The 13,794-nt window shown below is 39.0% G+C and overlaps 1 protein-coding gene across 1 annotated transcript in view; it reads right to left on the reverse strand.

Moving 5' to 3' along the window:
* The window catches only part of st3gal4 (ST3 beta-galactoside alpha-2,3-sialyltransferase 4), a 40,003-nt gene that overhangs the window by 12,271 nt on the left and 13,938 nt on the right, over window positions 1–13,794 (reverse strand). The window contains exons 3-8 of the mRNA XM_084717218.1: window positions 13,180–13,251; window positions 7,919–8,000; window positions 7,513–7,602; window positions 3,675–3,772; window positions 3,138–3,201; window positions 2,525–2,620 (exon numbers count right to left, since the gene is read on the reverse strand). Coding sequence (XP_084573344.1) covers window positions 2,525–2,620; window positions 3,138–3,201; window positions 3,675–3,772; window positions 7,513–7,602; window positions 7,919–8,000; window positions 13,180–13,201 — 452 coding nt within the window. The 5' untranslated portion in view covers window positions 13,202–13,251. The remainder of the gene's footprint in view (window positions 1–2,524; window positions 2,621–3,137; window positions 3,202–3,674; window positions 3,773–7,512; window positions 7,603–7,918; window positions 8,001–13,179; window positions 13,252–13,794) is intronic.

A 13,794-nucleotide genomic window follows, 5' to 3' on the forward strand; every position in this document is an offset into this window, starting at 1 on the left:
ATCAATCCGCTCATCCCTTGTCACCAGTTCAACAAGGGACAAGTCATGAGAAAGTCGGAGACTGCGGCAAGTTTAGACATGTTGAAAGGTGTAGAAGTTTTTAGATAGTAGATTACAAATAAGTCTGAATGATTAATTTCAAAGAAGAGTGTTAGTGACTAATATGGATATGGACAAATATGGATAAAAATTATAATGATGTAAGTGCCAGGCTAGATGAGGCTGTAGCTTTTGTGTGCTATTCAAGTAATCTGAAGCCAGGATACAGTGACAGTGCCCCTGCTAAAAAGTGTTGAAGGGGAACTTGTTTTGAAGGAGCATTTGCAGATAGGGAGGCAAGCCCTGGCATTAAAATTACCAAATCCCTGTAAAAGAAAAGGTGACAGCTGCTAGCATGTTTACGTTTAGCTCATAAAATGTTTAGCTCATAAAATGGCTAATTAGCCCAGGAGCTAATTGGCCATTTTTAGCGTGTAGGTCAGGAAGATGTTGTTTCCCTTTGACTCTGAAAATGCAGATAGTAGATGCTGCAATGCCAGCTGTAACAAGAGATCAATGGCAGGCTTACCAACATCTGGTGAGTCAGACTACTGGCTATGCAAGCTAGCTGTTTTCCCTGCGACTTGATTCTCCTGAGCATGATTTATAAGTACTACTGTTTCTTAAGTGAATTAAGTTTGTTCTCTTTCTATGTGGAAGAGGGTTTTTGTGTTAAATCAAACAGGTATTAAATGTTCTCATGCTGACTTTCGTGTCCAGACAGCCCATTGATGTTGGTTTTGTCATTAAATCAGCAACCTGGATGTTTTTCTACTGAGGTCATCCGTCTCACTCCACATTATATCCTGTCACTTTTCCACAGCTGACTGTCTAATAATACACACACAAGAGTGTTCACAGCTTAAAATTCGACATGCGCTTCATTTTGGAAACATCCCAGCTTTATTATTTTCAACAGATTCTTGACACAACGTCTTCAAAAACTACATCATAACTCATTCCTTTACCGAATAATTAAGACAGTAGCACAGACTGAGGCCTTGTTTGGTTTAATGATTGGTCTGCACTTTGGAGACTTAAGCCTCCACAGGCTTTAATAGAGTCTAACGGTGTTCCTATGACAGAAAAAGCCAGATGACGTCAAAGTCTCCGGCATGCATTGAATTCTGAATGTCAATAACCTTACTCTACTTGGCCAGGGAACGATTAGCTTCTGAGAAGAGAGGGAGAGACGTGAGGGAGGGGAGGAGGCGGGGGGGGGGGACTGATGGAGGGAGAAAAATGCATTGTGGCCAGGCCAAATTCTGGCTGTTTGAAAGAGGCTTATAAAAACTCAGAATGCATGTGTTCATTCCAAGGCTGTAAAGTCAGATTTGCAGAGTGCCTTTGTCCCTGAGTAAACTAAACACTTTCTTTTCTCCTGTAAAGAACTTCACTTGACCTAAAAGTTTGCTAATTGCTGAGAGGAACGGCTCTGTGTCAGGGTCAGACGGTCACACAGTCGGATACTGTCCATCATTAGTGTACGGCCAAGTGAATTATATCCTGCTTTCACCACGTTCCTTTTTTAAGGTCATCTTGCGAGGATCTGTCTGTTCCTAATTTCTCAGTCCTAACGATCCTGAAACATTGAGGGGGTTACGAAGAAGTCTTGAGTTTTAAAATTGTATAATTATTGTTGTTGCTGGGTCACAATTTGTAAGATATGAAAATACAGTACAGTCACTGAAATTACAATGCTGCAAAGCAAGTTTATAAAACTTGAGTTCAACTACAATTTGAAGTAGTTGGGTGGTAGTAGCTTTATCAGTAGTTAACTACTTTTGTCATGTGGTATTTTAACATATTCATAATATTCTCATGTTATTTATTTCCATACAATATGGCACAATTCCACAGCTCATTGGTCACAGTTGTCACTAAAGGACAAACACCTGCTATTTGACCCAAAGTACCTGTGGTTTGCATGCAAGATGTGTGACTGAGTACTTTGAATTTCCCTAGAATTTAGCATTTACCTTTTTCCACCTCATAGTACTGACTATATATAATGTAACTGACCCTTCTTAAGTCCTGCCCCTTTTTGCTTTGTGCTCCAAAAACTTGGTACTGACCTCCGAACCTCAGTCAGCTTTCTCCTTTCCTGTTCCCTGTCCTTAGATATGCTATGTGTTAAATTCATAAGATGGATAAAATATGTTGCTGGGGACACATGAAAGGGACACGGCCATGTTACCTAGCTAATCTACATCAGTCTTTAGCTAGCTAATTAACGAACATTTTGCCAACATTAGCTAACATAACAAAGACAGGAAGAGGAAGATACTAAGCTTGCTCAGCTATTTGATCACAGAGCAAAAAGGGGTGGGACCTACAGTAAGAAGAATCAATTGCTCCCTATAAAATACATCCTCAGGCTGCGATATGAGATTCCACACTGAGATTATGATAATTTCCTTTCCTTACTTTTACAAAGTAGTTTTAGAAAAGACATTTTTGTAGTAGTAGGAGTGGTAGTGCTTACCGAATGACCACGTCATATTTGTTGATGATGCTTCCCAAAGAGCTGTTTTTAATGGCATAACCATTGCCTATGACTACACAGGTTCTGCATTCAAGGCTGTGGAGAAAACACCACACACACACACACACACACACACACACACAGTTCAAATGTGGCACATTTATGTTCATCGACTCCTCCCACAGTTTTAAATAAACAAGAACAAAATGCCGTCCTTTTTAGAGACATAACTGACAACTTATTCGTCACTAGAAAGACAGCCGCCTCGGGTGGTTTCGTGACTGTTATATGAAACAGTTTTGTGGCTGAGTATGAGGCGCTAACAGAAATCCATAAGTACCTGAAGTCACTAAAAATGTTTTACAGGATGTGTACAGCTGGTAAACCTTCGACCGTTCATAATGTTTGGAAGAATTTTCCTATTGTAGTCAGTTATTAGATATTTGTTGCTGCAAAGTATTTTACAATTACTATTGTACTCACTGCACTATGGACAATGGAATCAGTCAAGTAAAATAAATGACAACCATGTCTGAAAAATAATAGAAACCTGGGTTAAAGGAATAAAACGTTGAGCTTTGTTCCAGGCTAGCTTAAGTGTGCTCACACTTACTTTTCGATGTTGGCTGGCACCTGATAATTTGCAATTACAGCGAGAACTTTCAGCAGCAGCAGCTCTGGGAGGGAAAGTGGGAGAAGAAGTACAATTCACAAAAATGTCTGCTGTGTGGTGTTTCAACTGTATTAAGAGAAAAAAAAACCACATCAGAAATCTAATGTCCTGATTACAATAGATATGTGGTCTGATTAAAGGTTCGCAATGTTTTAATTATAACATGTTGCGGTTATGACTGTATTAAAAGAGTATTATTATAGCTAGTTTCAGTTCTGTGAAGCCGACCTATAAAGATGTGTGAATACATGAGTGAATAAACATGAAACAACTAGTAAAAGAGTACTGCAAAGATGTGTTTTGTCAACCAGCCTGGAGGTTAGCGTCACTCTTGTTCCCTCCACAAAAACCTAATGGGATATGCTAACTCATTTCCAGGTTTTAGGTCTCAATCCTGCAGCACTCTACACCAAAATGTGAGACATGTGCTGAGTAAACTGAGCAGACAGAGCAGAGGATAATGTAAAATCAACATACCACTACCCTTAATGCCATAAGGTAATGTGAGCGTAGACAGATGTTCCCGCCAGAAGAAATCCTCCAGTTTCAGAAAGAGCTGCGTCCGTCTGCTAATGCTGCATGAAAAATGTCAGAGCAGAAATTACAACATAATATTGCAGCCGCGCACATGGTTTCACTGTATGGATGAATTATATAACAGCCAGGTTTGTGGTTGAGAGACCGGAGAGGATATGAATGAGGCGTAAGACAGCAAGGATGAAGGAAACCTCTGCCGCACAATGAACAATACCAACCGTGATGCCAAACAGTACAGTACAGTTCATACTGGCACATGGAAAAGCCTGATGTGCACTTTCCCAAATGTTCTGGTATCTATTAAGAAGGTAAACCAGATTCATTATAAGTAAACCAGCCAATTACATGATGTCATTCAATAGCAATTTCCCTCATTAAAACCCTCTGCTGGCATTTCTCTACTGAGGAGAGGGAAAAGAAAACAATAATATTCACAGAGCCTGTGGAGTGAGACAAATGTGGCAGGTTGTAATATGTGAAACTGTTGCTGTTCTGTGTTCGCTGGCTTCAGACTCCAGCTGTTTATGACCTTACTGTCTTTGACAGTGAGTCTCACAGACATTTATTACCCTCGTGTGCCAGATAGCTCTGCCCAGGAGATCAGGATAAATCTCCGGGGAGGGGTCTAATTAGAGAAATGTCACTGTGATTGCCTGGAAGGCCTCCCTGTGACTGTAGTGACTGATGTGAAAAGAAAAAGAAAAGAAAAGAACAACGTACTAAAAACATAATGTGTGAATGCGAGTCATGTTCTAAGGGCTGTGACGATTACCGCGTTACCTCAGTCGTGTGATGCCTACCGCGGGGTTGAGCTTATTATCGGCATCACAGCAAATTTTATTTTGCTCTCATGTCATTCCACTGAACAATGTGTTTGAGATCAGAGTTACGCACACGACAAGTCAAGACTACAGCCTCTGATTGTTCAACAGACTCGATCCAAGGCATCTTGGGAATGCCAGTGGGTGGCTAACAACATGCTAATGACAACAACACCTGTTTTCAACTCAGAAAAATAGTCAAAGAAGACTTTCACAGACACTCCAGTTCAAGGATGCATTACAATGCTTCTAAAAGGTATACGATTGCACTGGATCCAGCACTCTAGCAGTAAGCTTCTATTAGCATTAGCTTAACATCAGCTTTTCCTGCTCAGCTTACTTCCGGCGACCCAGCCTTCCCCATAAGAGACAAAGAGACGAGGCTTTTCTTGGTCTGGAGAAGCTGTAACATTTATTAACTAACCCCCTGTCTAGATCACAACAGACATGTTTTCCATACGTCTTGCAAAGAAACGCTTTCATTTTCATCAGTGCAGCTCTTTGTGTCAGCTGCATCTGACACGTGTAAACACAAGCTTAAGTGTATTTTTTAGGGGTGTAACGATTCACTCATGCATCCGATGCATCAGACTTTAATGTGTAAGATATGAGTGCATCAGTTCAGACGGCCTGTATCGGTAAAAAGCTGAACATAAATCAGAAACAAATTGATGCAGCACTTAGCGTATCGATACATCTCATTAGGATGTGCATACGTTTCATTTTTGGCATCAGGGAGCTGCCACTGTTAACTTTCCTCAGTCGTCTCTCTCGCGCTGTCTCTGTCTGCACCGCTCTCGCTGGACACCTGCTGCCACTATCACAAAAACAAGCACTCCCCTCATCCTCTCCTGTGTCTTCATTTGCTTAAAACAGATGGCGCTGAAAACAGCAACAGAAGTGACATTGTACTGCATCACACCACCAAACTTTCATAACGCTCAAGTGTAGAATAAGTTTGAGTTTTATAAGAAAGATGAGAAATGCTGCTGCAAATCATTTATGCAAAACGTGTCTGACAGCAAAAAACAGAGTCACGAGTCTGACCCACAGAGACGTCATGTGACTGTGAGAGCAGGTAACACTTCACTGTTCCTCCACACTGATGAAAACCACATCACTTTTCATATGAAACAGTGCAGCAGATCATCTTACTGCAGAAATTTTAAACACTTTTAAAGTTTGTTCACAGATTCTCATTTAGGCTACAGGATCTCATTTACACGAGACTCATAATAAGATATAAACATCACTGTAATGTCTCCTTCTTTCTGTCTCTACTGTACATTTAGTAAAACTATCAGGATTTTTTGCAATTAAAAGCACTCTGCAAATGTAGCATTAATTGAATCAAAATGTAAAGACTGACACACTGCTTTGTCTTGTATCACATCGTATTGTGGCAGAGCTGAATCGTATCGAACCAAATCGTTGGTCATTTAAAGATTTATAAGACATATCGTATCATTGAATATGTATCAAGATACGCATCAAATCCATCTCAGTCAGTGAGACACACCCCTAGTGTTTTTTTTGACAAGACGTGCTAACGCCAAGTCGGTGCCCAAAGACAATAAAAACATATTTAATCCACAATTTGTAACCTTGGTGGTGCAGAGATCGAGATCAGCTCATTCTGCTCCAGTTTAATCCCAGAGACTCTGCTTTCATTTCACTCAGCAGCTGGTAAGCAAGACACAGAACTTGAACTTTTTCTCCAGTGTTTTATGGGCAAACTGTACATTTACTGCTGCTAGACAACCTCCCTGCTAAATTTTAGTCCGTCTATTCTGATCGCCGACACCTGTCTGCTCTGGGTGCAGCCATTGGCACTTTGTTTTGTTCTTTCTACACACACACACACACACACATGTTGATGGAAAATAGATCAGGAATATTCACACATATGAGGAAAGATGTACACTGCACATAAAATGTGACTACCCATTTGCTGCTGGGTGTGTTTAAATGCAGACAAGTTGGATCTCATATAGACAGGCGCTTCAGTGTGCAAGATGATGCTGACATGATGTTTATGGTCTAGACAAGGAGTAACACATTGTAACTACAGTGGCAGATTAACAACAGATTAACAACTGACTGCTAAAGTTTCCGCTCTGCTACGAGCTGTACAGTCTATTTTCTCTTCCTCGTTTGCACAGTGCACACACTTACGCACAGCCTTATTCCTTAAAAAAGGTACGCTACTCCTAAATAAAGTCCAATAAAACATGATAATATGGGCAGGTGTGGTAAATCCCCCATCCCCCAACCTAATACACTGCTTTTTCACTGCGCTCAGAAAAAAATCCATAATGTCACAGCCCTACATGTTCTTTTACAGGAGTAAACACAGAGGACATGAATCTTCACTGTTTGAAAGGTCAAAGGGCGAGCAGTGCAGGGTCTACTGAGCTGAAGAAATAAACAGTGACCTTGGAGGAGGTCCACAGATGGAGAGCATATCAGTATTTTGTAAGAGAACAGAGCCCACAAAAAGACCAACAGTAAATATACAGCTGAATAAACTGATAATAGAGCAAGAGAAAATAAATGAGAGGGAGCTCAGGGCTGTGGAACAATGATTACTTAACAAGGCAGAACCTGAGGAGGACAAACAAGCTATTGTCTGGCTGTGAAAAACGCAGCTTTTATCAAGAGCTCATTCTTGACCATCGTTGGGTTTTACATCAACTCTCCCTCTCGACCATTTCATCAACACATTCCACTTGAGTTACTGAAACTTTCTGTAATCATGATTTAGATGGAAAATCGTTTCTTATAATAAGTCCTGTTCTTTCTCACTAAAATATGCTTTTCCTTCATGGCTGGTAAAGAGCAGCTCCAAGGAGCCTGGCACCTTATGTTCAAATAAAAATATTGGCATACCTTTCTCCCTTAATAAGCCATCCACTCCCTCCAGTTTGTAGAAAAAACACAGACATGCCATTACTCACTTAAAGTTAAGGCTCTCCCACTTCTTCTGGGTTAGCCAGCCACCACACAGCGACTTGCTACTGTTCAGAGACTTGCTGGTGCCTCCGTAGCTGAAAGACAGACAATCACCACAACTGGCATGAAAACTGCTGCTGAATCCATAAAAACATAGCGTGCCAGTAACTGGGTCCAAAACACTTAAAAAGTGCAAGAATGGGCATAAGTGAGGGCCTAAATTGACCAGCAGCTCAGACCGCCGGATGATCAGAATGTGGGGTTGTCTTCCTCACTTTTAGTGACTCAGCACTGCAGAGAACTTGCGCTTACTTTTTTACCAGAAATGGGCATTTCTGTAATTGTGTGACCTCGATACCAGAGCTACTGAGAAATAAAGGACTGGTTGTGTTAGCATGTGTGTGTAATTACCTCTGAATTATGGCATAGGAACAGTAGTATGTGACGAAGGAGATGAAGAAGAGGAGAACTGGGAGAAGCCTAAGGCACCATGCTGGAGTCAAAGAAGACAAAAACAGAGGCAAACATATGAGAATTTAAAAAAAAAGAAAGAAAAACACCATTATCAAATTTCACATACAACACATTGTGGCTTAAAGGAACAGTTCCCCCAAAAATACATGTTTTTCCTCTGGCCTGAAGTGCTATTTATCCATCCAGACTGTGCCAATCCAGTGCCAGTGACTTCCATTATATTAGAGAGAAGACAGAAACCTCTTCAAAACTGGGAAACTCACACCAAAACACTCTTGATCAGGACTATTCAATTACTTTTTCAAAAGGGACAGATTTGGAAAAAGTAAAGTGTAAAAGGGCTGCTTATGCGTTTACATTTCCTATGTCTGACCTGTCAAGTTAGGAATTTTAATGTGTAAAACTTTTTATTATTTTCACAATTAGAAAATAATCATTATGTACAAATTACAGGATAAAAATGCATTTTTGTAATCCTAGATTAGAAGTAGCTTGTTAATAATAAACACTATGTAGAATTTATCTCTTAAAGAAATATATTTTGGGGAGTTTTTCTGCCTTTACTTGATCGGATGGGAAAGGGAGAGACAACATGCAGAGGACTCACAGCCTCGGCACATGGGATACACGCTCTACCAACTGAGCTACCAGTCCACCTAGTACATTTTTTTATTCAGTTTGAGTTCCCTCTGCCTGTGCTTTCTTTTCACAATAAGTACCAGTGATTAAGAACAAACAGGTCCTAATTAAATGATGATTCCCTAATGAACACTGTAAACATTCAGAAACTTAGAATATTAGCAGGTTATTTAAATAAAATCACAATTATAGTTTTTGAAATATTTTTACATGATCAAAGGGCCGGAGTGAGGAAGTTACAAGGCCGATTCTTCCCACGGGCCACCAACTGAACAGGCCTGATCTGGATGGATAAACAGCACTACAAGCCAGAGGGGGAAATATGTATTTTTGACTTTGGGGTGAACTGGTATCTTAAAGAGATATTTCAAGTTTTCTTTGATGTTATGGCCATTGACGTAAAGAAACACTTCACTGCTGACCCTGTGACGGAGAATTATCTCCATTAGTGCGCCTTTGATTAACCACATATAAAAGTTTTTGAAAGAAAAGAAAGAAAACTAGTGTCAGATTTGCCACAGGTGTAGTATCAGTGCCAGGCTGGGTACTGAAAAATGGAACTGAGATGAATATTAATAAATTTGAAGTATGTGCTGCTATTTAGAGAGTACACAGCTCTACAGGAAGGACCCCACCCATTGTGGTTTCAACTTGATAGCAAAAAGTGAAGCTAGCTTACAAATAGAGGAGAGCCTACACCCACTATAACCTATATACCAGTAAGACCAAAATGTGTTCTCCTTTAAAATACCAGTCAAATGTAAACACATGAATGAAATTTGATATTCACTGTAATCATGAGTTTTTACTGAATGAGTTTTGGAAAAGTCAGTGTTGAGTTGTTTGAAGACAGGAAATCTAACCATATCATTATTAAATTATCCTCAAGACGCTCATTTACTCTATTTTTGTTCCATTCATATACTACACTCTGTGAGTTTCTGTCCTGGGACCACGTATAAAGTTGGACATCAGTGAAATGCTTTTGAATTTTAACAGATCTGTATGAGAAGTGCAGGCAACTCTGTGAATTATTTGCGTGATGAAATACTGTACGCTTCTTTTCAACCTGTCCATCCACAGCTGACGCTTCATACACACATACAAAATAATAATTATGGATATTTAAAATATTTTGGGCAATAAGCAGACAATGAATATGAAGGTAGAGTCAGCAGACGGTCAGCAAAAACAGCTCTGTCCAAAGATAACAACAATTAAAAAGCTGTATTTCCTGTTAAAAAAAATGACAAGTTGCAGTGTTACAGGAGGTTGTGTGAGGGGCTGTGTCCTTCCCAAGCACAGTGACTTCCTGGAGTCTCTGCTGGTTGCCTAGCAAAATCATGGTAAGCACCAAGAAATCTACTGTAACTGGGATTCAGTGAGGGACCATGTTTCAAACACTCCAACAAAATCCAGCAACTTTCAGCGCAACTGCCACTCCAGCTCTTTTTGTTGAAAAGGAACCACCGCAAAGGGTTTTTGTCTGTGGCACAAAGGAAAGGGCCCTTATTTAAATCAAAGGACAAAAGATTAAAAAGCATCAAGACGGTTTCGTGTTTTCCCACGGTAATTTACAGTGGGCAACATCTGGAGCAAACAAGACTTGACATTTTTGAGAAGTGATTAATGTTGTGTAGCTGCAAGCACAGCAACAAAACTGTAGTAGGGATGGTTATCATTATAAAATACAGCATGTTGACTAGGGTAGGGTACCGAATCACAACACAGCATTCATCACACATCGTCAACCTCTGAATGGCAGCGGCGAGTGACTGGCTCGATCTACATCTGACAATTAATACAGCAGAGTAAGATGTGTTGATAGTTGGAAGAGTTTAGTACATTAGCTGCTAGAATGGAGACATAAAATCTGCAAAGTCAGCATAAACAATGTGTCTTGAGAGGAGAACATTAGAAGAGAAGCTCAGAGTTAAAGAACCTGATCATTCTGACATAATAAAGCAACAACAATGAGAGGAAGATGATGATATCTGAGGAGAACATGGTGACAGTGGAACTCAGCCTCACTCTGGGACCAGGTGATCTTCAGACAGGTGAGCCAGGCTGGAGAAAGTATTCAAATCCTTTACTTCAGTAAAAACACCAATACCACACTGTGAAAATAATCCACTACAAGTAAAAGTTCTGCATTTAGAACCTTACTCAAGTAAGGTTAAATGTTTTAAAGACTTTTACTTCACTTTACTTTTTTTTTTTTTTAAGTATGTAAACATTATCAGCTGTTATCAGTATGAAAAGTAAAAGTACTCACTGTACAGTAAAATGTTCCCTGTCGGTAACTAGTAACTGTACCTGTCAGGTAAATGTAGTGGAGTAAAAAAGTTACATACAACTAAAAAGTAATATAATATGGATGTAATTTGAAATTGGACTGAGGTAAAGTACTTGAGTAAATGTACTTAGTTACATTCCTCCACTGCAGATGACAGAAGTTGAATGTGTGGTGTTGGTCTTTTATAAACTTTTAAATAGTTGCTGTTTTATGCAGAAAAGTGTGACACACCTTAAAGTAGGTACTTTATATAAACCTGTCAAAGACATTTAACCACAGAGTCACTGAGACATTTACATCTCTCAGGGAGAATTTATGTACAGAAAGTACACAGCAATTTTTAATTAATTAATTAATTTATTTTTAAATCTTGTTATTTTCTAGTAGGTTTTAGGGTGTTCATAATTTTCTTTCATTGTCTGAAGGTTTGTGGTATCAGATTTCTTTCATACTTTTTGAGCTACTTTCTGCCTACTTTAGTCTTTCAGCATAAATTGTAAAATAAAATATAATTATTATAAAGGATTTGCACAAATCGAAGTACCTTAACTTACCTTAACAAAGCAAGTTCCATTCATTTAGTTCTGTAAGTACACATTAAGGCCCTTTTCGTACATTAAAATACACCGATGCGATACCTTAAGATGTTTGCCTGATTTTTGCTATAGACCCCCCTGGAGAAAAAATCACCAGCCACCACTGGTTACATGCCAAGCTAAGCGGTATCAGGTGTGGCTGTGTTTTACTCAAATGGATTCCGAAACACTGTGGGTAGCCTAACAAATATTTAAAAAGGTTCACATGTAAAGGGGGGAAGCATCTGGTGACACCTGGGACACACTTGAAAGTAGATAAATGCAACATGCTCAACTTCTTGTGTGACCCCATGCCAAATGCATCCGCCAGCAGTGTGGCGTCCCTGACCCTGATGATGGGGCACATAGATATAAAACACACATGACGATATGATGCATGATGATGATGATGACCACTGATAATGATGACAACGACACCTGTTCCTCAGGTTAGCAAATACGATGCACACTAGAGTTTACTAGAGTTTATAGAATACCAAGAATACCAACTCAAAATATATTTTGCTGTTATTAGCACTGTAACTGTCATTTAGCATTAAGTTACTGTAGTTGGTTAGGTTTTATTTATTGTGTGGATTTATTATGTTTTGTTTTTATTTATTTAAATAGTTAAGTATACTTCAAATGGTGAAAAGTTAATATATCTTTCAATTTCAAGCTCAGATTTGCGTTAGCAATTAAAAGGCCGTTCTTTAATTAATTCAATAATTTTATCCTTCTGTTTTCTTAAAGTATCAGTTCAGGTGCTGTTTAAGCACAGTTTTAAAAGTATGATTTTAGCACTGGTATAGACCATCCCCATATTTACCAGTACTGGCCTACCACAGCTACATCTGTCGATATTAGTAGCGGCATATGTGTTGCCTGATATGCGCCTGTATGACAATTTTTTTTAACTTAATGCAGACTTGTTTTTGATTCTTAGCTTTACAGATACCACCTTATGCATATTTGATCTTTTTTTTTCCTAAGTCTGGTTTAATATATACACAAACTTTATTCCATTTGTGTTTTTTAATTATTTTTAGTTATTTATAATTCCTAAAAAATACTGATGAAAGTTTACTGTTGCAGATGCCACTTTGAGAAATTCATTGCTAAACTATGAAATATCCTGCTTCCATTACATATCTTTGTCTTTTGAGAGATCATTGCAAAAAATGTTTATTCTATATTTTGTATGTTATATTCTATATAAAGAACAGCTACCGATATATCAATATTGGAACATTTTTTCACCTAAATCAGCCCTGGCCCCAAAGTATTGGTCAGACCTGAACGTACAGTGTCATTCTACAGTGATGGTTGTAGATTATTATCTGTGAACTCAAGTTGAATAGTCTCAACATTTTGCCAATTTCACAAGCGAAAATCATAAAAGTAGCTGGCGGTACTGAACACAGGTAACCTAGTGGAAAAATAACTGTGATTACAATGCTATAGATCTCCTCATTAATCTGTCAGAGAGACGTTTTGCCCCATAATCCTCTCATACTTGCATGAGAAATAACACACAGATCAGATTAGCGCTTTACTGAATATTAAGAGAGAGTAAAGTCCCACTCAAGTAATCCACTGTGTGCTCACAACCAATCAGAGCAAAGTGATAACAGGATCTTATATGAAAAAAAAAAAATCTTCACACAGAGATGTCCTCAACCACTTACTTTTAGTTGCCTTCTGGGACATCTTCACGTGCTCCTTGGTCCTCTCATGTCGACACAGTGCATGAGGTTATCCTGGTGACAGGTACAGGAAAATGACAGAGCACATATATTAGCACCGCATCTAAACTGCACTCTTAACAGCATACTCCCAACTGACAACATGATCTGAAAGAGGAAACACAATGAAAATGACTGGGCTTAAGCTCAGAGGGGTGACTGGGAGTGGCAATGAAAAAAGTGATGAAGGAAGCAAAAAGACACAACAGAAGGGTACACGGAAGAGAGGTGGAGGATACACACACACACACACACACACACACACACAAAAGTAGTAGGGCAGAACAGTTCATAAAAATTTTATCGAACGGGAGTATGGACTACTGCAATTTTCAAATCACAGGATGCGCAATATTTGTTAAAGGCAAAATGTGTGTCAGAATATCATTTCAAATTAAACACTGTTGTGCTGCAGAGACATCCCGACCTACACAACAGTTTCTCACAAAAATCAAACCATAACCATTTTCATATGTATATCAATCCATATAATATTGACATATCAGTCAAAATAATTGCAATTAAATATATATATTTTTAAATCATCCATCCCTATGA

The sequence above is a fragment of the Lutjanus erythropterus genome, chromosome 4 (assembly GCF_056507025.1).
Source record: "Lutjanus erythropterus isolate fLutEry1 chromosome 4, fLutEry1.hap2, whole genome shotgun sequence".
Lineage (NCBI taxonomy): Eukaryota > Metazoa > Chordata > Actinopteri > Lutjaniformes > Lutjanidae > Lutjanus > Lutjanus erythropterus.